Source organism: Anser cygnoides, chromosome 8 (genome assembly GCF_040182565.1).
Source record: "Anser cygnoides isolate HZ-2024a breed goose chromosome 8, Taihu_goose_T2T_genome, whole genome shotgun sequence".
Taxonomy (NCBI): domain Eukaryota; kingdom Metazoa; phylum Chordata; class Aves; order Anseriformes; family Anatidae; genus Anser; species Anser cygnoides.
The window spans coordinates 11,921,696-11,945,889 of NC_089880.1; the positions used below are offsets into that span (position 1 = coordinate 11,921,696).

Sequence of the window (24,194 nt, forward strand, 5' to 3'; positions counted from 1 at the left end):
GGAGAAGAGCACAAATGCAGGGGGGCTGGGGGCAGAGCAGGGCACGACGAGGAACTGATGCACCCTGCGTGCAAGCAGGGGGCATATGTATTACATGGAGAAAGCCATTTTTTGTTGTTTTTTGTTTGTTTGGTTTGGTTTTTTGTTAGTTCGGGTTTTTTTGCATGCTCAGGATGCACAGAGCTGCCTTCCTCACCTGAATTGTTCGTGTAGCAGGCTCGGTGCAGCTTCCCGCTGTAGAACTCCAGGCCGATGATGGCAAACATGAGAATGGCGAAAAAGAGCAGCAAGCCGATCTGGAGGAGAGGCACCATGGCCTTCATGATGGACTTCAGCACGATCTGCAGGCCTGGGAGGGAAAAGGAAGAGCCCAGCTCAGCTCAGCACACGCTATTCAGAACCAGGCACCCCAGCTCCCACCTCACCAACAGCCTTTAGGGCAGGGTGAGCTCCCCAGCACCACCTGGGCATCGCTGGAATAAACCCTACGACATCCCCAGAACCCCAAACTGCTTGCTTCCTGCAGCACATCACCCCTACGGTCCCCCCTGCAGGACCCTGGGGAGGTGGTGGCAAAGCTCTGGGCATCCAGCTGAGCATCTCCTCGGGGCAACGCGAGCAGGTGCCCAAGGAGGGAAGCCACGGCAGCAGCCTAATTTCTTTATTTATCCACGTTCCTGCAGAGGAAACCTTGCAAAAAGATGAAATCTCCCCTGATTCAAGTCCTGGAAGGATCCACCCACAACCTTCTGGCCAGGGAGCAGGACCCCAGAGCTGGCAGGGGACACCACGCCACCGGTGGGCCGGAGGGGACGTGCCACCTGGGGACACCGGCTGGTCACCTCCCATTGTCACCCGTCAGCTTCTTCACCTCCCTTTCCCCAATTTCCACCCCACATCACCAAGGTGAAACAAGGTCCCCTCAGTCTGGAGGAGGCAGGGACAGGATGCGAGTGCCCTGGGAGGAGAACTGGGATTGTCTGACTTACTGGGAATGCCCGAGACAAGCTTCAGGGGCCTGAGGACGCGTACGGCGCGCAGGGTGCGCAGGTCCACGTGGGTGTTGAAATGCGTCCCGGCCGTGGCGAGGATGCTGCGGGCAGACACGGAGAGAGCGGGGTTAGGGCCCCGTGGAGCGTTCCCCACCCAGGGAACGAGGTCCCACGGGCAGGACCCGGTGTGGGTGCAGGGATCCAGCGCCTCCCAAAGCCCACGTGCTCCCAACCCCCTTGGATGCTGCAACAGGAGCTCGTGGGCTGCTGCAGCCAGCCAAAGCCCCCCAACGCTGGGAACCCCCAGTGATCCCCACCCGTAGATAAATACATTCAAAAATATACAGCGATGAAAGTTTGATGACCTTGGAAGGCACAGGAAGGGCTCCAGAGGCTTTCTGTTAAAACACAGAAATTTCCCAATCTCTGGAAAACAAACTGGGGCAGAAGGGGGCCAGCGCGCGCCGGGGCCAGCGGTGGAAATACCCGAGGTGCTCGCAGTGTAGGAGGAATCGGGGGGATTGGTGACACTGACAGCACAAGACGGTGTCACCAGAGCTCGTGGTCGCCCATCCCACCCGGGCTGGGTGAGGAAGAGGAGGAGGAGAAGGCAGCAGGAGCAGGGGAGGAGGGGACAGGGAGGAGAGCGGGACAGAGGGTGGCGGCAACCTCGGGGCTGCTTGCAGCAATCCAAAAACCGAGGGAAATTGGGTCATTGTTCCACTAATCCATCTAATTACAGGCCAGAGCGGCTCTCTGGCGCGCTGAGCAATTAGCGCTCGCTCCCTGCCCCGCTCCCCGAGGCACGCAGGGCCCAGCGCCCCTCGGGAAGGCGGCTCGGTTTCCTGGCACCAGACCCTCCCAGCACCAAAGCAGGCTCTTACAGCCCGTTTCCGTGCCCTCGTCTTCCCCCCTCCCCATATTACCAGGCTGGTTTTGTTTGCAGGAGGGCGGCACAGCCTGCCCCAGCCTCACCCCGACACCACCCAGGGCCCGATCCCAAGGGACCCGAGGGCTCGCAGCCGCGGTGACACCTTCTGGCCAGGCCCCAGCCCCCGCTAAACGCTGACACGGGCGGGTGGGAGAGCCGAGAGGGGCTTAATGAAGTCAGGAGCACCCAGAAGCTCGGGAGAACTGCTTTGTTAAATTGTCTGTAAGATTAAAATCAATAATCGATACAGCACGGCCGCTCGGCAGCGCACGGGAACGACAGGAGCGCGGGTGCTTTCATCTCTTTGGAGCAACCTGCGGTGACAGCGGGACAATCCAGCACTCCCCAAACACCAGTGGAAGGACACCCTGTGCCAAACAGCCCCCAGGACCTGCAGCTTTTGCTCCTTGTGTCCCTGTGTCCCAAAGGGATGAGGAAACGCATTTGCACCGAGCTGCTCCTACAGAGCCCAGAGGGAGCGATGGAGATGGAGCGATGGAGACGGAGCCATCCCAACCTCACCAGCATCTCCCCAGCTTCCAGCGCCGGCCGGACACCCCATGAGCTCGGACCAGCCCCGGCTGCAAAGTCCTCTGCTAACCCAGATTGCTTTGAAGGGCTCGGGAGCCTGTGCGAGGAGCCTCCAGGCAAGGTTCATGCGATTCCAGGGCAGCCCTCCGCCGCGCCCTAAATTCGCTGCTAAGAATGGGACTCCTCTGTGGCAAGGTGACGTGCTCCTTGTCCTTGCCGGGGGGACAGGGCACATCACGAGCTCTGCCACAAGGGGGTCGGACAGATCCCCGAAGCGAGGTGGTGGCACTGCTGATGTTTCTCCCACCCACCAGCCAAAGATGACCCCACACATCCTTCCCACGAAGGAGGGCGCACTGCTGGAGCTGCTGCTGGCCAACCCAGTGTCCCAGGGCACCCACACGGCCCAGAGCAGGGGCTCAGCCGCCCAGGATTAATTTTAGACCAACTGAAGTGGCTAGAAAAAAACAAGCAAGCTTTCAGGCACGCAAACCTGGCTTCTGTCTGCTTTTTCCAAGCCCTTTGGTTGCTCTAATAAAACACGTCACCTCTCCCGATGGCCAGGCTTCTGTACGCGCAGACACCGCTGCTAGTAGGATGCTCTGAACACCCTCCTGCTCTGGACACGGGTGTTTCTGGACATGGGCACCTGTTAATTGCTCATTAACCCTCCCAGGTGTGCTTTTTTGGCACAGTGTGACCCACATCGCGCCGTGCGACCCACTTCTGCTCCGGGAAGGCGCGAGCCGGTTTCAGCGCCACGCGCATCGCTCGGGGAAAGACCTGGTTCTGAAACCACCCGGGGAAGGTCCAGCCTCTCCTCCTCCCCCCTTTAAATCTGCTCCAGGGGCATTTTTAAAAGCTTCGTCAACTAAAACGAACTGAAATGAAATTGGAAACGAGCTTCAGCAGCCGAAATGTGAAAAACACGGGAGAAAAATCGCTCCAGCACCGAGCCCGCTGGCGAGCATCATCCCAGGGGCCGGGCAGCAGCATCCCCTCGGCACGTGCCCACGGATTTTGGCACGTCGGGGTGTCTGGTGGCTTCCTGCAGAGAGGGGACGGCTCCGTGCCGATACGAGGAGGCAGCTCCGGTATCTGCAGAACAATTTCAACCCTCTCGAACGCTTTACAATATCCACGTCTGAGGTACTAATAATTATTCTTTATTTTTAGGCAAGGACCCAAACTAAAATTACATCTCGCCATCCAAGTTATCTGAAAAAGCTGCCAGATTGGGCTATAAAAATCCCAGTGATCTCATGCTTTTCATCATATGTACCGGAGGAAAAAAAAAAAGAGAAAAAAAGAAAAAAAAAGTGAAGGCGTTTTTATAGGTCACCCAGGCAAAGGGGCGAGCTCTACTTCTTCAGAGGGAAGGGAGAAGAGATTCAGGTGGAGAAAGGAGCAGAGAAGATCCACTGGAAGGATGCAAATAAGAGAGGAGGCAGGATGGGAAATATATGCTAATCCACAGAGTATCATCGAATAGTGAGCAATCAGCAGCAGACAAACACATGCTTAGGAGAAAATAAATAAATAATAAAAAATTATAAACGGAGCCGGGACGCGCTCCTTTTATTTACGTGCAGCCCCTGGAGCGAGCAGCGAGCTCCGGGGGCACCTTGGGGCTGGAGCCCTTGTCCCGGGGGGGGAGGGGGGTGGAAATCACATCCCAAGTTCCCGACGGGCAGCTCTGTCCTTAGGCACCCAGCTGATGCATATCCCAAAGCTGTTTTCTCAACCAAATGCTGACCCCCAAAGCAGACGGCTCCGTCTCCCCCTCGCCAAACCGAGCACCCCCTGGCGATGCCCACCCGGGCCCTGCATGGGGCTGGAGGTGCCAGTGAGCTGCCAGAGCCATCCCAGCTCCGAATCTGGGCCAGGCAGGGTGCTGGCTGGCACACAAATTAATATTTATAATTAAGTGGAAAGGCCCCTCAAGGCCTGAACGCCACCTGACTCCGTGAGGGAGACTAGTGCGTAATTAATAGACTGGTCAAACGGCTCACGGAAAGGAAGTTACACGGGGATTTTATCCCATTCTTCCCCTTTTCGGCCACCGGATCAAACCCTTCTCTGCAGATATCATTGTGACTGGCACTGGTTACGCAGACAAATGCGCCCCAGCAGCCCTGCCATGCTCCAGGTGGCTCTGCAAGCAACGACCCCGCTCACCCCAATATTCCCAAAAAGTGATGGATCCATCGAGGGGACACAAGCCAGCCCCACGCCCTGCCCGCAACATGGTTTAGTGTGACCTGAAAGACACCTTTTTTTTTTTTTCTTTGTTCTTTCTAGGTTTTGGGGCCACAACATGAGTGGATTGTGGGGCTGCAAAGCTGCCGGTCCTGATGGCACCAGGGGAACGATGTCCCCGGGGACAGGGGAAGGACTCACCACCTGTATGGTGGCTCCTGGGGTGGGGAAGGACGGGGTGAAGGTGCATGAGTGGCACATGGGATGGATCCTGCACCCGGGGAACGCAGCAGCACGGCTCCCTACATTGAGCATCTCCCCCTGGGCATTAGGAGCCCAGACCCTTTAGGGTTTAGAAATTAGGGTCTTTCTCTAGGAGGATGATTTTGGACCTCCCGTGATCAAGGCTGAAGCATCCCCTCTGGTAAGGGGAAACGGCCACATGGTCATCAAGCTAAGTCATGGAAAATAAATACAACTGCAACAAAACGGTGCTTTGCTCCAGGAAACCCTGAGCTGAAAATGGTGAGGGTGCAGAGCATCGGGGTGAGCAGCTCTGCCTCCTAAACTGGCCGTGCACAAAGACGGGGGGATTTTTGTGCCCCCCCAACCCCAGCCCACCGCACTGCCTGCCCAGGGGCCGCCCCAAGCCCTCCAGCCCTAACGCACCCCCTGCGCCTGGACGCTCCCCGTCCCTGCCCTTTGTGCGAGGTGCCGGTGGCAGGCATGTCCCGTTGCCATGGCATATGGCACATGAATCATTCACAAAGCTCGGGAATTAATTATTCATCCCAACGAAAGACCAAACACTTTTACTAATTGTCCTGGAAGGGAAGAGCAGGGGAGAGGGGTGAGAGGTGGGGGAGATAACACAGTGGAGACTGGCTCCATCCTTGGAAAAAAGAAAAAAAAAAGAGGATAACCGAGGTGGCCATCCCAAAATCCCGTGCCCCTTTGCTGATGATGACAAGCCCCAAGCTGACTTGCCCTAACCTTCATCGGGGCTGGGACATCCACGCTTTGTCTGATGGCACACGCTGTGGCCACCCTGCCTCCCCTTGGCCATGCTCCACACCACAAAACACCCGTGTGGAAACCTCCGTGCCCGAGGGGGTGACTAAAGGCACCCGGCTCTTCCTTCTATCGACCCGGGCATTTATCCCCTCTGCATTCAGCAGGGACAGCCGCCAGGACACTGGGCTGGCACAGCCCAAAGACGAGCTTCCCCAACCCTCCACAATACAAAGGGAGGAGCAAGAAGGGACAGCACGTGCTGGAAAGCAGAGCAACCCCCCGACAAGTAGTAACAGCAGTCACAACGAAGGGAAAACCTTTTGTGCCAGCATCTGGCCTTTGCACAACTTCACAAGGGCCTTTTGATTTTGGTTCTCCTTTTTTCCTGTCGTTGGAAGTGTTCCCCCACCCCTTCATCTCGCACGTGGCGCCTTATTGTATTGCTACTGCGACCAGAAGAGCCAGCGCACAAGGCAAAGCACATGCCTGCCTGGGAGCTTTCAGAGTGAAATTAACCCTTCTTTTCCACTATCTCCTTCCCATCCAGGGCAGGACAAAGCTGGCTGTTTTCGCGTTGGGGTTTTCTATTCATTACACTACTTCCAGACCCAGCCCTTGCCCAGGGAGCTGATGCTCCCATCGCCGACGCTCCATTAAGCTCCAACCTCTCCCTCTTAGGAACCACTGGTTAAGAAGTGCCCATGGTCCACCAGCCCTTTCTGGCCATTTCTGAGCAGTTTTCCCCTTCTAGGTCCAGGAAATGCCACGCCGAGCAGGTCCCGAGCTCAGCTTCGGTGCCTGACCAGGCCTGGCTCACCGTCCCCATCACGGTTCTGCCCCAAAACACATGAAGGCAGCTCATCGCACATTTTCCGAGAAAAGTATTTTTGGCCGGGGGAGAACAGGCTGTTTTTCAGGCAGCGATGATGATTTGGAAACCAGAGGTTATAAACGGAGCAGGTTTATAAGTGTGCCTATTAGTTCCCTGGTGGAAGCTTTAGCATTAGGGAGTTTTGGGTGGGCGTTGATTTCCACCGAGATGAAAAACCTGGGTTTATTGACATACGAAGCAAACACCGGTTGAACCCGAGGTGCCATCCATCCCTGCGCAGGGTCCCAGGAGGCCGCTCATCGAGCAGCCCCTCGTTGGGGTAATTTGGGCCCCCATGGGAACCCCACCGTGGTGGCTGGGCCATGACGCCAGCAGCACGAGGCACCTCTCCAACCAGACACGTGGCGAAATAAACCCAGGCAGGGAGTGTCACCCGTGGAGGGACGGGACAAGGGCCAGCAAGCGTGATGCTGGGTCTACCAGGACAGATCCTGCTCCCGTGGATCCCTGTTGCTTCAGCATCCTGAACCACTCAGCATCCCCCGAGGTCCCTGATGTGCACAACACCCCCTTCACTGCAGACTCCTTTGAGCATCCCTGAGGCCATCAGCTTTCATGAACCCAAAGCCCTCTGCCCAGGCCCACGCGAACCAAATTTCGGGCCACAAACACCATCTCCAGACCCCGCACAGAGATCCCATTTGCCACCCGCCCAAGGCAGCGCACGCCTCCCCCATGGGCTGCCCGCAGGCCCAGCAGCACTCGCTGGAGAAATTCACCCAAAATTCGGGGGACCCAACACACGCACGAGTCCCTGGTGCGGGGAGGCGCCGCCACCGCTTCTGCTCGCGCCTCTCCAAGCGCAAGCGACACAGCGGGGAGAGCTTTTTCCATCTGCTGAGGCACAAATCGGGATGCCAGGAGGGGAAGGAACAGCCCCTCTGTGCCTCATAAGCGTGCCGGGGGGGGTTTTGGCACCTCTGGGCACACCAGCAGCCCGTCACGGGCTATCGGTTCCCTGGCACGGGGCCCGGCGCGGGAGGGAGCTGGCGGGTGAGTAATTGCTGAGCGCTGACTCAGCACCGGCTCGGCCGCAGCCAGCCCGCCCCGACCCGCAGGAGAGGTCCCCGTCGGTCCCGTCCCCACCCCCGAACACAGCGTTTCCCCTTGGCTCTGAGCCCCAAAGGATGCCCAGCCGGGCCAGCCTGCAGCCCGCGGGCATTCCCCGTCACCGCTTTGCTGCTTCGGGTGGATGCAGCCCCGCGCTGCGGCTCTTCCCCCGGTCCCTGCGTCACCCTGCTGTCCCCAGAGGTGCCACCAGAAGGGCCTGGCCCTGGCTCAGCTCCTTGCCCGTGGCCACACCACGGATGCTCCTCCTGACCAGCACCTCTCCACCCTGGGCACGCAGCGCCCATCGCCGCACCCCACGGCGGCGCCACACTCAGTGTCCCCTCCAAACCCCTCCTGCCACGTCCCACGCGGTGCCACCACGCAGGAGCAGGCTGCAGGCCAGGAGACAGGGCTCTGGAGCTTGGCAGAGCCCCTGGGTACAACGCCTTGCTGCCATGCCTCAGTTTCCCTCCGTCACCCTGAGGCACTTCTGCTCGAGCCTTTTGCCACCGCCAGCGAGCACAAGCCCAAACGTAGCCGCCCGCTCCTTTCTGTGCCACCAGCACAGCTCGTCAGGCCCAAGCAGGGCTCGAATCTGGGCCACGTCCCCAGCAGGTGACACGAGCTTTGACACAACCGGCACCCGCCACGCGTCGCGCTCTGCCACCCCCAGCACTGCTGCCAGGAGCAAGCATCACCTGCAGGACCCCACCAAGACCTCGGTCCCAAGCCCTGGGCACTGGGCTGGGAAGCACCTGGGGGAGCAGAAGAGCTTTTCTCCCTCCCCTCCTGGTCTCTGGCCCATACGGCACTCAATTGCTCCCCAGCCCACACTCCATCCTCCTCCTGCCCCGCAAACATCACCAAAACTCACCCCGTGCCCAGCTGCGTGGCAGAGCATGACACTCGGCAGGTGCTGGTGGTGAAACACCATCAAAACCAGCAAAGCGTGGCCCTGCCCCGTGTCCTGGAGCTCGTGGCACCACCAGGACGTGTCCCCTGCCTGGACACAGCGGTGTCCCCGCGCCGCCCGACTCACCCGCTGAGGACCACGATGAAGTCCATCACATTCCAGCCGTTGCGCAGGTAGGAGCCCTTGTGGAACACGAAGCCCAGAGCCACAATCTTAATCCCAGCCTCGAAGCAGAAAATCCCGATGAAGTACGGCTCCGTCTTCTCCTGCCGGAGGGAAACGGGGGGACACGGTGAGGCGGGGGGACGCGGGGCAAAGAGCGTCACGTGGGGTGGCTTCACCTTGCATCGTGCCCCATCCCACCTTCCCCAGTCCCATCCCATCTTCCCCAGTCCCTTCCTCCCACCCCGGGAGCTCTCCCAGCCCTTCCTCAGCCAGCACCAACCTTGGAAACCCAAAGTTTGGAAACCCAAGGCGGGGGCTGTGACCCACTCAAGCTGCTCATTCCCCACCCCACTTTCTAGGATTTTTAAACCTTCCCGGACCCTCTCCATGGAGGAGGAGGTTGGTGGGGTCCCCTCCTGCCCCACCACCCCAAAAACCAGCCGAAATCAGCAGGGGGCAGAGGGTGCCCTCGGCCGGCACTGACCAGTCTCCGCGACATGGGCGTCTTGTCGTCCTCGGGGAGGTGCTGCTCCAGGGCCAGCACGATGCAGTTGGCAATGATGGTGGCCAGGATCATGTACTCGAAGGGCGTGAAGGGGAGTCAAGGAGCAGAGGAGAGGCGGATGGGGTTCCTACCACCCTTTTATCCCCAAAAAGCATGCACAGAGCCCAGCTTTCACCCCCAGGCAGGAGGGAGAAGCCACCCTCCACTCTGTTTGCCAAAAAGGGGGGTGATGAGGGAACCAGGAGCCCCCAGGACCTTCCCTGGTGGAGATGTGCTGAGCCTCACTGCCCCCTCCCGAGGTGGGGGGCACAACTAACCAAGCAGCTCTGCTGGGCTGGGAAGGAGATGGTGCTGCTGGTGGGAACAAGAAGGATGGACAGGGGCATGAAGACAGGCTGGGCTTCACCTGGAAAAGGGTTTGGGGCTCTTCCTTGTAGGGCCAGGCACGGCACCAGGCTGTGCATTTGCCACCAACGATCACCCTTTGGAGAGACCACAAGTGCCTCATCAGCAGGATGTGCTTAGACCCTTGCCAGCATCCCAAATCCCAGGCCAGATGTGGGGCTCATGGCAGGTCACGGCACAGCAGCGGTGACCACCGAGCACCAAAACCCCCTTGCACCTTGCCAAAACCCCGCAGCCACGTGGGCACCGCCACCAGTGTCAGCGGGACGGGCACCAGAGCAGGATCGCTGCCAGGAGGGGCAGCTAACCAAAGCTTGCAGGAGCTGGGATTTATTTAGGGAGAGGAGCCAGAACAGATTCAGCCAAGGCGTTTAAAAGGCCACTCAGGGAAATTAATAGTTGGGGAGGTAAAAGCAAACTGGGAGAGACCTCTGCGGCGCACGGGTCCCGTGCAGAGGGACCGGACACGCACAGTGAGCATCTCCCCGTGCTCGGCCAGCTCAGACCCAAGTTCTCCTAGTGTGGGACAGCCGGGGCCGTGGCACCATGCCCTACAACTCCTGACGTGCTGGGTTTGGGGAGCCCAAGGGGAAAAAAAGCCTCCCCCAGGGCCAGCAGGAACAGCTGCCCAAAGCAGGGGGAAAATATCCACACACCAGCAAGTGCCCTTCCAGCTCGGGGCCGGACAGCGCTTGGTCACATCATTTCCTCTCTCATTAAGCATTAATGACCTGACCTTCCAGCCACCCAAACCACAGAGCACCTCCCTCCCAGCCCAGCATCGAAAGCCCATCTCCCTCCAGCCTTCTCCTCCTCCTTCGTCTGGCTTCTCCGGGAGGATCATTAGGGAGCCGATAAAAATAGGTTCCCTTATTGATTTATCTCCTTTATCCAAGCTCTCGCCCCTGAATAGTTGACTCGTTTCCTTAGCAACTCTGCTAATCCCCCTGCACACCTGCAGCCTGGTGCGTTCGGGGCGGGGAAGGTGCCCCGAGGCCATGCTGTCCCCAGCCCGTGTCCCCACCGGTGGCGGCGATGCCGTGGTGGAGATGCTGAGCTTGCCCTGCTGTCCCCACCCAGCAGATACGGCTCACGTGGAGACCTTACCCAGCTCCCAGCTGGGATTTGTGACGCTGGTGGCACGTTGGTGAGACCTCGCCGAGCAGCTGGGTGGGATGTAAATCCCTCCCCGGGCCTGGGTGAGGTTTGGGAGCCGCAGGGAGCTCTCCTCGCCTCCCCTGCCAGCAGGAGCAGCTCGGTGCTCGTGCTTTTCCCCGCTTTCGAGGCCAGTAGGGGTGGAAGGAGCAGAGGGAAGGAAGCCTCCTGGGCATCTCCAAGGACCCAGCCTCCAAAGTGCAGGAGCGATTTCACCCCTCCAGCATCCCCCAACCCACCTCCTATAAACCAAAGCCTCCACTCCCCACCGATCCCCAAATTTCCCGCAGGACCTGCTCCCCTGCAGGGCTTTCCCTGCTCCCCAGCTGTGAACACAATGGAGCTTTCAGCTCCTGCACCGTCAGGGGGCTTCACCCCGCTGGCACCAAGCTGCCACCCCACCCAGACCCGCTCCACCGCTACCAGGAGCCGTCCCCACCGGGCGCCTTTTGGGTGTCCCCATCCCCACACCACGCTCCAGGACAGCCCAAAATCCACACCCACAGGTGGTGCCTGTAGGACACGGAGGCCTGGTCCCCACCCAGGACCCTCCTGAAGGCTGAGCCCGGCAGGATGCGGCCGGGCCGGAGCTGCCCGCACCGACGTGGGCGCAGGCGCCTGCCTGCCACGTGCCAGCTCCGGGGAGAAGTCTTCTCCTCAGAACTGGAAACCAAACCTTTTTTTTTTTTTTTTTTTCCCACCCCACTCCTTTTTTTTTTTTTTTTAAACAAAAAAGAACCGCGTCATGTGATTTTCCTGCCTTAACATCAGTTTTTTAACTTTGGTCGCCGCAGCAACGGGATGCAACTTGGCGTCGCCATGACAACAGCTGCCTCTGCCCGAAATTCGCCATCTGACGGGCGGCCGCGCTCCAGCCCCGGCTGCCGGAGACGGCCCTGCCGCTGCACCCACCCGCCCCTCCCCGAAAGGCAACGCGTTAAAAACCCGATGAATGGAGGGCCCCAAAAAAAGGGCCCCGGAGGAGAGGAGATGCTCCTGGGTAGCGCCAGGAGGTGCCCAAGGGCGGCACGGCGCGGTGGAGCCCTTCCCGCGGGGAAATGGTGGCGGGGGGAAGGCGATGGGGACAAAGAGGGCACCGATGTCCCCAAGGGACAGTGCCCAAGAGGCTGCTGTGGGGGTACCCGCTCGCCCCAAATCGCTGCCATTTGGCACACGCATCCCTCGCGGTGGCCACCAAGAGCAGCCACGGGCACAGGCAGGTCGCCGTGGGGAAGGAGCGATGTGGGCGCAGAGGAAGATGATGAGGAAGGCTTGCCAAGGGGTGCCGGGCTGGGGACGGAGCCAGAGATGGCACCCCCCGTCATCCGACCCTCCCGGGGAGGGAGAGGGATCTTGTCCAGGTCAAATGCGATTAAGCGGCTGAAGGACGGAGCAGATAGAGGAGCTGCAGCCCATCTCGTGCGCTAACTGAATTGCAGCTCTCCAGGCAGGCAAACAAATGAAATCAGGGCTAAGGGCCTGGCCGGCAGAGCGGGGCTTTGTTTCGGGAGGAGAGGAGAAGCGAGGAGGAGATGTTCCCACAGCCAAAGCAGCGGCTGCCTCGCGTTTCGAGCGTGAGCAGAGAAAAGAGCAGCTCCAGCAGAGGTAGCAAGCCGGGCTTTCGGCAAAGACTCGCTCTTCCCCACGGAGCTGAATCCCAGCCCCGGTTCATCGTATTTCTCCTCCTTCCCCTCCATGCATCATCCCTATTTACACCGGGAAGCCAAACTGCAGAGGCTGCTGGTTATAATTATACAGTTACCCAGCAGATACCCAGGCCTGAATCACCGGTTATTTTTAGCCCTATTACCTAGTCAACTCGAGCTGGATGAAGAAGAGCCTCCACTCCTCCCCTCGCTCCATCCCGGCCCCGGGTGCCGCGGGCCAGATGCGCACAAATTCCCCCGGCCCTGCCGAAAGGCTTCCAAGGAGGAGAGCGGCTCACAGGGCCACCGGTACCGACACCAGTCCGGCCACAGCGCTTCCACCCACGGAGACCTTGCCACAAGGCTGGCGTGGCCCAAAGCCCTGAGCTTTTGGGCACAGGGCATTTTGGCAATGCTCAGCATTTTGGGCAGCGTGCCGTAGCGCAAAGTGAGGTGGCACCGAGGTCCTCTCCACCAGGCACAACCACAGAGCCTCAGGAGAGGTTTCTGCCTTTCCCAGCAGAAATGAACACCTTCTGAAGGCCCCTTTTTCCCAATATTTCACCCAATGGGTACAAACTCGTCACCAGAAAGCCCTGCCCTCGGGAGCTCGAAGGGAAGAACCGCCGTGCCGCGCTGCGAGCCCCAGGGTGGGCGACTCGCTTGGAGCGAGCTGGCAGCCACGCGGGGCAGCGGGGAACGGCCACGGGGGCTCAGCTCCACACGCTCGCCCAGGAATATGTCACTTCTCTTAGGGGAAAAAAAAAAAAAAGAGCCAATCTCCCTCCTGCCACGCAAATGCCATGGAAGGATAATGCCGAGGGGTTTTTGCAGCGTGGCAGCCGAGCGCCAGGCTCCAGGAGAGCGCGGCAGACGAGCTGTGGTGCCGCACCACGCCGGCACGGGACCCCGGCCCGCAGCAGCGCTTGGAAGCAAAGCTGAGCAGCGAGGGCCCTCCCACACCGCGCTGGAAAAGCACATGAATAATTTGGCATATTCTGGAAAACAAGCCCCGCCGGCCCGGCGAACGCCCTGCAGTGCTCTGAGCGGAGCTGCCGCCTGGCTGAGCCTGCCTACCCACGCCGCTGCACCGCCGCTCCCAGGGCATGATTTGGGGACAGCGCAGGGGGTCTTGGGAAAGCTGCCCCCCACCCCGGGGTTCCCCTGCACCCCCAGCACGCAGCCAGCCCCCCGAGCATCCTCTGCAGCTGCCTGGGCAGGACTCGGAGGCGGCGATGCACCAGCGCGCCGTGGGGGTCATCTCCCCAGCAATGCTTAGCGCCAGGGGTGGCACGTCCCGCGGCACCGAGGGTGTCCCCGAGGCACATGTGGCACCAAATAAAGCCATTTCTGCTCGGCGCCAGGGCAGGTGCCTCCATCCCGCGCCCGGCAGAGGAGCCGGCAAGTTAACCAACAAGTTGCAGGGAGAGCAAGCGCCAGCAAGAGCCGCACGTAATCACCACTGCAGAAAACGCTACGGGGAGGGTCCTACGGGAAAAACGTGGCCATGGGGAAGTTTGCGGGCTTGTGTCCTCGGCGAGGAGGGGACCCGGGGGTCAGGGGGGTGCCGAGCACAGGTTCGATGGAGAGGAGCATGCTGCGGTGCTGGGCACCAGCCACGGTGCCTGGGGGCACCCATAGGGAGGGCGGGAGGGAAAAGAAGCTCATGGGGTAGGTGAAAGGATGGGGGAGCTGGGGGGACCCCTGTCCTCCACCCATTGTGGATTCCTGGGATGAACCACGGTCCCCAGAGCAGATCCCAGAGGCCGTGGGGAGCAGCAGGAGGCAGGCAGAGGGGCTGGCATCTTTCTGTCCCCAGGGAGGGGGCAGCTGGTTCCCAGGGGAGTGGGATGGAGGCTGCGGGGCGAGGACGGCCGTGCCCCCACCAGGGGTGAGCAGGCACACAGAGGTGACTGCGGGGCGACAGGAAAGCCACCACCCTGCAGGCTGGGGGGCTCGCAGGGGTCTGTCCCCAGCAGGATGGGTGGCTCTGGGTGGGGTGGCAAAACTCCAGCGAGACATCGAGGCGCAGAGGAGAGGCTGTGACCCCACGGCCACACACACCCGCGCCCGAGGAAAGGTACCCCGAAATGCACAGCGCCAAAACCGCGTCGGAGAGCCCCTCGCCAGCACGGGGGGGCTTCCAAGTTCAAGCCCCACCAGGGGCTGGGGTCACCTGGCGGGGGGAGAAGGGACTCGGCTCCCCAGCACGCGCCGAGCAGAGGAGCAAGGGAGGGGAAGCAGCAGCAGCAGGGCGAGAAGCATCCCTGGGGATGGGGTGCCAGGGCACCCCTCTCCGCGCGCCGAAGGAGAGCAGAAGGCAGGCGCTTACCTGCCAGCTAGTGCCACTCGCACGTGTCCTGGGAGGCCACCGAGGCAAATCCGGGCACGGGGGAGCAAGGGGGGGGCTCGGGGGGGGCGCAGAAAGGATATGGCCAGTCGATGAGCTTCTTGGCGTATTTCCTGACTATGTTCTCTTCCCCAAAGAGGAACAAGGATCTGTTGACGGTGAAGCAGTTCTGCCGGACGGGGATGGGGTTGTACAGAGCCATAGTCCGGGCTCGCTGCGCTTTGGTTTGCTTGAAGGCTCCCGGGGTCCCTCCCGCAGGGGCAGGAGCTCCTTGCCGGCTCCGGTTCTGCTCGGAGCCCCCATCTCCGGAGCCAAGCCTGCCGGCCACCGCCTCCCCGAAGCGAGCCATCCTGGAAGAAAACGCACAGGTGAGCCGAAGCAGCACGGCCGAGGCAGCGGGGGAGAAGAGGGAGGGAGGAGGGTGGGGGGGGGGGCTGCGGGGCCCCCTCCTCCTCCTCCTCTCTGGGTGATGCTCAGCTCCGTCGCTCCTCCATCCCTCTGAGCGCGCCTAGACCCGCGTGGGGAGGGAGAGGCAGCGCCAGGCTCAGCACCCGCGGCACGGTGGGTCCCGAGCTGGGGGGGGACACAGCGGGGAGCCCCCGGGGCACGGCGGGGGCTGCGGCGCTCCCTCCCTAAGCAGCCCCCGCGCCTTCCGCCGCGACGCGAGGGGTTAAAAGCAGCCACATCCTTCCCGGCACCCTGCCCCAGCACCCAAAGCAGCCCCTTCCCTGCCCCTCCTGCCCCGCCAGGCGAGGGCTGCGCCCCGAGCCCCTCCGTCCGCCCGCCGCGGCTCGGCACAGCACCCGGCACAGCGCCCGGCACAGCAGCGCAGGGGAGGCCGGGGGAACAGGTTGCAGCGCGGTCCAGCCTAGTTGGAGCCAGGCAGCCAACTTCCCCCCGCCGGCTCCATCTTCGGCAGCCCCCGGGAGCCCCCTGGGCGGCCCCGCTCGCCGGGCCTCGCAGCGGGGCCCGCAGCCGCCGCAGGGATGCTTGAGCCTTGGGCTGCCAGGGCACGAGCACGCAGGCACCGTTGGCTTCCCGCAGGAGCCGGCCACGAAATCGAAGGCTGCCGCGCCTCTGCAGCTCGGGGCTGGCTTTGCTTTAATGAAGTCGGCTGCAACACACACACACACACACACACGCGCGCGCACACGCACACACGCAGGCGGGCGCGCACAACACGCGTGCACGCACGCCCGGCTCGCTCGCTCCATCCAGTGCATTCTTTTGGCAAGCACGGGAGCCGCTGCGAAAAGGAAAGGCAGCGGCGAGGGGAGGGTCTGAAGGGAACAAAGGCGCCGGGTGAGCCCCCCCTGCAACGGGCGCTCGCCGGCTGCAGAGGGTTTTCCAGCACATGGGCGAGCGGCTGCTGATGGAGACAGGGCTGGGGGGTGCAGAGGGGGCTCTGCTTTCCCCCCCGCTCTCTGCTTGCAGGTTGGGGTGGCGAGAGGCTCGCCCCATCTCAGCCTGCATCGAGCTTCTCTCCAGGCACATGCACGGCCCCTGGGAAACCTGGGGGCTCCCTGGGCTGCCCTGGTGCCCAGGGAGAGCCCTCCTCTAGATTAGGCTCCTTCACCCCCCCACCCCCCCAAATACACCCCGTGCTGTTTTATTTTTGACACTCGACATCGGCCAGGAGCAGCAGCGCACTGGGGAGGTGCAAAGGGGCTGTGGCTGCCCCCACCCACCCCATCCTGCTGGCGCACACGGCTACCAGGGTGGGGGACCCCACAGCCACCCCACCCCAGGGCTCTGTCCTCACCACTCACGCCCGCGCACCCCCCAAGCGGTGCTCACAACATCACCCGTCCCTCCTGCTGCACCCACAGGGCTCCCCGCCGCCTTGCCCCCGCTGCCAGCTGTTCCCCTCCCACGGGGACAGGACCCACAGCTCCATACGCAGCCACGCGATGCCCCACGGCCCCACCGGGCTCTTCCCCCAGCTCTGGCACCCTGCTTTGCAAACGTGGCAGTGGCTGGTGCGGTCCCTGTCCCCCACAGCTGGGAAAAACCCAAAATGAAATAAAATATGCCCTTAATCAGGTAATCAGCCCTCGTTAGCCCAGCTGGGCAAGGGCTGCACGGAGGGTGCAGCCCAACAGCACCTCGCCACAGACACCCCCACCTCCAGGCACCACCATGGGGCTGGCTTTTTGGTCCAAAAGAGGAGCGTTTAGCCAAAAGGCCATGGGATCGCTGCCCCAGCCTCAGACAGAGCCCCCAGAGCCCACCAGCTCTCCAAAACACCCTCCTGCTGCGCCTTGCACCCGCTTCGCTCCCACACAAGTGGCGAGGGCGAGGATGCTGAGGGTCCGGCGAGGCCCCCCCAGCTTTGCCACCACCACATCACAGCAAGGAGCAGAGCACCCAGGGCGGCCCCCTCCCAAAAGGCAGGGGTTTCATCCTGCTGCTGCTGGGGGCGGCCACCCCACCACCAACTACTTACAGCCCCACTGATCCACCCCAAAATGCTGCCCTAACCAAACCGGGTACAATTTGGGGAGCGTTCCAGGGAGCATTCCCTTCGCTGCCTCCCCACCACCGGTGTGACATCAGGGTCGTGCCACCTCTCAGCCCTTTAAGCCGTTGTTAATTAAGCTCAGCGTCGTGCTGATTGCCCCCAGCAGATCCTCAGCCCCACAGAGCCCCCACCTGGGCTGACCCCTGGGTCCCCAAATCTTCTCCTGTGCCACCAGGGCGGGTACCCAGAGGCTGAGGATGGAAAAGGTTGGACCCCACAATCCTTCCTGGCTCAGAGGTGCTGTGACAGCCTTGCTGCTTTTCCTCTGCCCCCCCTGTGCGCACAGGCACCCCCTTACCTGGGCACCTCTGCCCCGAGCTGGGTTTGATCTCCTCCCCGCTCTGCGCTCGCCGCTGCAGGATGACCCCGCTGGGAGCCTCTCTCCCACTCAGTCGGTGCTACAGGATGGGATATTTATGAGAAAGCAGCTCCTTAAGCGAAGATTGAAAGCGCAAAAAAAGAAGCCCTGGCCGTGCCAAGAGGCGCAGGCTCCGCTTCCCAGGATGTTTATTGCCATCCTCGTCTTGACCCTCACCCCGGGATCTGTGAGTCAGGGAGAAGCGCGCCTGATGCCTACATGATTCAACACGGCACGGAGCTTCGCAGCCAGCTCGGTGGCGGTGCTTTGCGCTGGGTTTTATTATTATTATTATTATTATTTTGTGAATGAAGGAAATCCAAGAAGACAGGCCAACGGGGGGGGCGCCGGGACAGGAAGGAGCCTGGTTAAGACTTCCAGAGGAAGGCTAACTCCCCTCCCCACGCAATGGCGAGATGAAACCCAAGCTTTTTCCCTCGATTTTCTCCCCCAGCAGCACACCGAGGGCTGGGGTCTCCGGTCCCCGCAGCCCCTCGCAGGGGACCCCCCCAGCCCCGGAGCCCCCCGGTGCTTGCAGCGCGGCGATGCCCCGAGCGGCTCCGCGATGCTGCGGCCCCTGCCCGCTCCGGCACCGCCATCTAGCGGCTGCTGGCCTCGCCCTGCAGCCCAGCTGAGAAAAAAAAATACATAAAAAAAATCAAATAGAAGCGTGCCGTGCTCCCACCGCACCCCCTCGCTCGCTGCTTGCCTTGCAGAGGGCACCGGCAGCCTTACGGCACAGCCTCCAGCTCCTGGGGACCCCAGGGGACCCTGCCTGTCCCACCCGCCTGCTGCCACCCAAAATTGGGGCAGAATTGTTAAACGCATCCCATCTGCTCAGCACACCCAAGATCACACGTGAGACCCCTCGTCTCGGGGTCAGGTCCCTCAGGCACACAGGGCACAGCTCCATTTCGGTGACCGCCGCTCCCGGCAGCTCTTATGGGCTGCACTTGGATTAGAAAGTGTCTTTTGGCATCACGATTCCTTTTTTTATTTTTTTAAGTAAGGCTTCAACTGTGCAGAAAGGGGGAAAAAAAATAGGCTGAAATGAGAATCGTCTACATCGCTCTGGCCCCATTTCAAATTGGGACTGGGTAGCTCTGACTCAGAAGCGTGTTTATGACCACGCAGGACTGGAAGTTTTTTCCAGGAACAGATTCATTACCTGCAGGGTTCGGAAGAAATGTTTCTCCCGCTCCCCGCCAGCGCAGCTCCCCCACGGGCAGTGGGGCCGGGATGCTGGTGGAGAAGGGCCAAGCAGATCTGGGGTGGCATCTCGGGGTGGCATCTTGGGGGACCCCACAGCCCCTGTCCTGCTCACGATCCCTCACTGGTGCCACGGCACGGCACGCCCTGCGCTCCAACACCACGTCCTCACCTTTCCACAAGTGTTTCCCTAAGAGGATCCATCCCAGAGCGACTTCAGCCCCATTTTTGAAAACATTTACCGCTCTGCAGCCGACAAGCAAAGCGCAACACACCCCAAATCCACGTTGGGATGCCAGGACCGATGGCACATCTTCACCACCTGTTTTCGGGGCGCTCTGGGCAGAACGTGGATGAGCGCCCCCGCGTCTCCAGCCCTCTTCCTCCTCCCCTCTCGCCGCGCTTGCGCGCACGCACAGATGCTTCCCAGTGGCTGATCTGTTGTGACATCCACCTGTACAAGCAAGAGGGGAGACATGCCGGAGGTGTCTCCGCAAGCCAGACGAGATGTCAGAACAGAGCTCAGGCGCGTGGATGCGCTGCTCCTTGTGCTCTCCCCAGGCGCCCTTCAGCGCAGGCCAGGCTCGGAGCATCCCATCCATCACAGCTGCTAGTGGAAGGATGCTGCCTGTACAGGGGGAAATTCACCAACTGCGAGCTGAATGAGTTGGAAGGGACCTAAGGACAGCCAAAAAGCCCACGGTCCTGAGCGTTTTATAAGCTGCAAGATGCTTTTGGTGCTTGGTCTCACCACCCAGCAACCTCTGCTCCAGGCACCCGCACCACCACGGGCTGCCCACAGCTTCCAAAAAGCCAAAACCAACCAGCACACATCACCGAACGAGCACGGGGCTTGCTGGGGGCTCAGCAGAGACTCGCCACAGGGACCCTTAGGGGATAAAGCCTCCTCTCCATGACTGTGGTGTGCCTTGGGCCAGCTCTCATAGCTTTAGGCTGGGAGGCTTCGCAGCTCAGCTGAAGAGCCCTGAAATAATTACCCGTTAATAAATTGCCTGGAGTGCCCCGCTGCTTTATTTAGCCTGGCAAGTCGGGCTCTAATTGGCATTCGCAGCCGCGTCCCGGCTGCTCCGGGCAGGCGCGCAGCAATCCCAGCACCCAGACAGCTCCCTGCCTGCCTCCCGTCAGGTACCAGCGAGTTCCCATCCCTGCTTCCAACCCCAAAATCCCTCTGGGTGGCTTCTCCCCTTGGCTAAGGAGCATCCCAGCAGAGCTGCCAAGCCTTACACATGCACGGGACCCAGGAGACCAAGCTCAGAAGAAATATGCCCATAGCCATCTCCTTTCTCGACATGGGGAAGCTTGTTTCTGGTGTAAAGGGACCTTAAGGCGTTGCTCCAACTCTGTGCTACCTGAAGCAGAGGAAATCCTTTCCATCCACAGGACAGCTGAGGGCGGCAGGGACCTCTGGGGGTCACCTGGACCAACAGCTCTGCGCAGGCAGGGACCCCCAGAGCAGGACATCTGGGGGGCTTTTGGAGGTCTCCAAGGAGGAGACTCCCCAGGCTCCCTGGGCAGCCTGTGCCCTGCCACCCACCCGGCATCCTTCCTCCATCAGCATCCTCACGTCCCCCCTCGCATCTGCCAAAGCCACCAGACTTCCGTCTTGGATCTCCCCTCTGCCCCCCCAAAAGGCAGGTGAGCCCTGGGCTCTTGGTGCCCCAGGAACATCCTGTTATCCCATCCTCTGCCTCCCCAAAGGCTCAAGTCGAACAACCACAGCGACCAAGGCACCGAGCCTCCCGAAAATCCCCCCAGCAATAAAAAGACAGCCAGACCAGAAAGCCAGACCAGAAAACCAGCAGCCCCATCCCCGACACAACGAAGCCAAGCTCACAGGCTCAGCTTTCTCAGGAGCGACCGTGCTCGCCTGCTAGCAAACGGGGTGGCTTCAGTGAAATTACACTGTCAGGACGAGAGCCAGGAGAAGATGGAGCTGTGGAAATTCTCCGGCAAGCCTGAACTGGCGCTGAGCAGCTGATGCTCCAGGCAGCCACACGAGCACCATCCCTGGCTTCCAGCCAGGGGAAGAGATGCTGCTCACGCCTTCCCAAACCTGCGAAAGAGAAGGGGCCAGGGAGCAAAAAACCTCTCTCCGAAAGCTCCTCGGCGCTGGGAGGTGCGAGAAGCGCCCCCCTCCCTGTGGCACTAGGCAGGCACCAAGCTGCAGCTCCTCTGCAAAGGCAAATGCCCTCGCTGAGCACACCACATTGCCTTCCTGGGGCTCCTCCGTGGGGAAAAAGCCCATTAAAAATATATATATATAAATATTTAGGCTCATTTCCACACGAGCAAACGTGGAGAGGACAGCTACAGCGTGTTAGCTGGTGTGGTATCATCTCACGAGGTGCAGTGGGGAAAAAAATCCTGCCCCTGGGAAGCTCCTGGGGTGTGGAAGATGGATGTGTGTGGTGCGTGGGGGCTCAGGATGCCACCGCGTGCTTTACACCGATTTTGCAGAGCTTTTTACAGCTTGGCAGTGGCGTGCCCCAAGCTGCCAGGACAGCTGCTCCCACCAGGCAAACCCTCCTGCAGCTGGGTGGCTCCACGGTGAGGGACCAGCCCCGGAGCACCCGCTTTTGGGCGCCTTTTGGGAAGGGCTGCAGCAGCCCCGCTGAGCTCCAGCCCCATGTCTCCTCGTACTGGGGACCAGCACGGCTTTCCCAGTTCAGGAGCAAAGCCTCACCAGCACGCACAGTCGGCACAGCTACGCAGACAGCGGGGGGCTTTTGGAGACCTGCGTAACCCCACGCTGAAGGATGGGAGCAAAGCAGCTAACAGAGTGTACAAAAAGGTAAGTGGGGACAAGAAACGCTTCTCATCTCTCCTCCTTTCCAAGAGATCCCTCCATGTCTCAAAGGCCACCTCGGGAAATCAAGGACAATCTGAGAGCTGCTCCAGTGCAGCCCCCGGGACCTCCCGAACTTTGTGCATCGATTATTTTGGCTAGCACGCAGAGCAGGGCCCCAAAGGCAGGGGTTTGCGTTTGTCACACGGGTATGCAGCAAACACCTCGAGAAGCAGAAAGGACGGGCTGGCGAGTGAGGAATAACAGGCTGCAGCCCTTCGGAGGGAGATGAAGGCATACATAAACTAGAAATGCCCCCGTCGGTGGCGGTCAGGTGGAAGTGCAATTTCCAAGGTAAAAACAGGCGAGGCTCTGCAAGGCTGCCTGCATCAGCTCCAACAGGGAATTCCTCCAGGGTGTGCCAGAAACCCAGGCTTGGAGGCGGCTCGGGAGGAAGGATGCTGCCGTTGCCAGGACACGGGCTGGAAGCGGGGTTCATTCGGGGTCAGAAACCAGCCTCGCTCTGCGCCCAGAGGAGTAAAAGGGAGAGGAGAAGGGGCAGGGGGTGAGGGATGGGCACCTCTGGGAGAGATGTGCTGCTCAGCCACTGCTCAAAGCCAAAATCCCACGATGAATCCACACGGCATTGCTCCCAGGCAATGAAACAGCACAGCCACGGCTTTTTCCCGCATCGCTACTCTTGCGGGGTAAAACAAGCAGGGAGAGCCATCCTACAGCATCCTGAGGGCATCCTAAAGCAGGAGCATCACCGGTGAATAATTCATGCACGAATCAAGAGGGTGCTGGGCACTGGGCCAGCCGGGGGCACGCTGCTGTCCCCAGCCCGGGGACATTTCCTGGGCAGCCCCGCTGGCACCACGGAGCCAGCAGCAGGGATGCCCCATGTGCGCTCGCACCCTCTCCATCACCGCAGCCAGCTGAACCCAGATGGTGCCACGCGCCGGGGAACAGCAGCAGCGCACAGCAAGGGGGCCTTTTGTGTAGTGCAGCACCGAGGGAAAGAAAAAAAGGGGAAAAAAAAAAAAGTCGGCTTCATTTGTAGTCTGGGATGCAGAGCGCGCACGTAACCAGCCAGATTGCCAAGTTGTAAAGAGCCACCGAGATCTGCTAGCAGCACCGCGTGCGTTTTCACAGCTTCTTCCACGCTCTTGCTTCCCCCAGGAGAAATGCACAAACCCGGAGCTGCTCCTGGCCACGCTCTGCACGGATGGGACCGAGCAGCAAATGCCTCCTGCCCTGCTGCTCCACGGGCCGCAGCTCCCGGACGTGCCCCGGGGGACTTGCAGAGCCCTCGGCTCCAGCGCTGGGGTCAGGGAATTGTTCCCAAAAGCAGGGCACAGTTTGTGTTCCTCCCCAGCCACGCAAGCCAAACTCCATAAATAAACGCGTCCCACGGATTTAAGCCAAGCAAGGTGGCTCCCGACCTCTGCCGACTGAGCTCGAGGCTTTCCTTGGGGACGTCCCCATGGCGGGGCTGCCTGTGCTGACCACCAGCCAAAGAAGCCGCCAGTCGGGGACCCCGTAGGAGGTTCTGCGTTTGCTCATTTGAGACAACAGTGGGAACGGGACAGGGCACCAGGCTGGGGCTCTGCAAGATGGCATTTAGTGTCCGCCTTGGCCCTGGGTCCCTTACACCAGAGCAAGGGGGGTGGGGCACCATAAAGGTTAGCCTCCCACAGAGCCACGACCCCATGCACACTCAAGCAGCACGTGGTGTGCCGTGCCTTCTGGTCTCTGCCTCCGTTTCCCCCTGAAAATATAGAGACAAGAGCGTAGTACCCCTCCTATTATTCCCTCTTGTGAAGGGGAAAGCACACTGCACTATTTTTCCGCTGCCAAAAGGCAACAGTGGCAAGGCTTTGGTACGGACACCCCCCCTCCCCAGAGCTATTTTCCAGGTGCTGAACTTGAAGCCTGCACTCAGCAGAGCTTTCCGAACACTAAATCTCAGTCAAAACTCATCATTACAAACAGAATGATAGGCAAGGAAAATCATTTGGCGTTTTTCTCCCCCACGTGCCCTGAGAGGGCCCTGGGCACCAGGGCACATACCCACGGGTGGATTGGGGATCCCACCAGCTCCAGGGCTTCTCCAAAGCCTAAGGGACCTTCCCAGCCTGGAGAACCACCCGATTAAAGAGGGACGGGTTGGGCTGGCAGCCTTCTGCGTGTCCCCATGGCATTAAACGAAGAGAGCAAATACCAGACCGCGTTTCGGAGCCACTGCTCGACGGAGGGGCCGGCAGCGGCGCGAGGGCGCACACCGTGCCCAAGGGCCCCGGGTCGCCTCCCCGCCACCCAGCAGGGCTGCAGGCACGCCAGCAGCTAATTAGCGAGCAGCCCTTGCAGCAGCTCGCTCCTTAACGAGGCCGCCCCTCTCCTTCCTGCCTGCCCATGATTTATTCATCCGGCAGCCCCGGTGGGGCGCGGGGGATAACGAGGCAGCGGGCGCTCGCCGAGCCCATGTGTCATCTTCCTGGGCTGTCCCCACGCTCAGGCACGCCGGTGCCCAGCCAAAAAAGTGCCGGCCA

The 24,194-nt window shown here is 60.8% G+C and overlaps 1 protein-coding gene across 13 annotated transcripts in view; it reads right to left on the bottom strand.

Moving 5' to 3' along the window:
* The window catches only part of CACNA1E (calcium voltage-gated channel subunit alpha1 E), a 112,840-nt gene that overhangs the window by 59,082 nt on the left and 29,564 nt on the right, over positions 1 to 24,194 (bottom strand). For all 13 annotated transcript variants that reach the window (XR_010833223.1, XR_010833222.1, XM_067001526.1 and 10 more), the window contains exons 3-7: positions 14,832 to 15,098; positions 9,172 to 9,277; positions 8,649 to 8,788; positions 990 to 1,093; positions 197 to 349 (exon numbers count right to left, since the gene is read on the bottom strand). Coding sequence is in view for 11 of the 13 variants with exons in the window: in XM_067001526.1 (XP_066857627.1) it covers positions 197 to 349; positions 990 to 1,093; positions 8,649 to 8,788; positions 9,172 to 9,277; positions 14,832 to 15,098 (770 nt within the window). In the remaining 2 variants the exon portion in view is untranslated. The remainder of the gene's footprint in view (positions 1 to 196; positions 350 to 989; positions 1,094 to 8,648; positions 8,789 to 9,171; positions 9,278 to 14,831; positions 15,099 to 24,194) is intronic.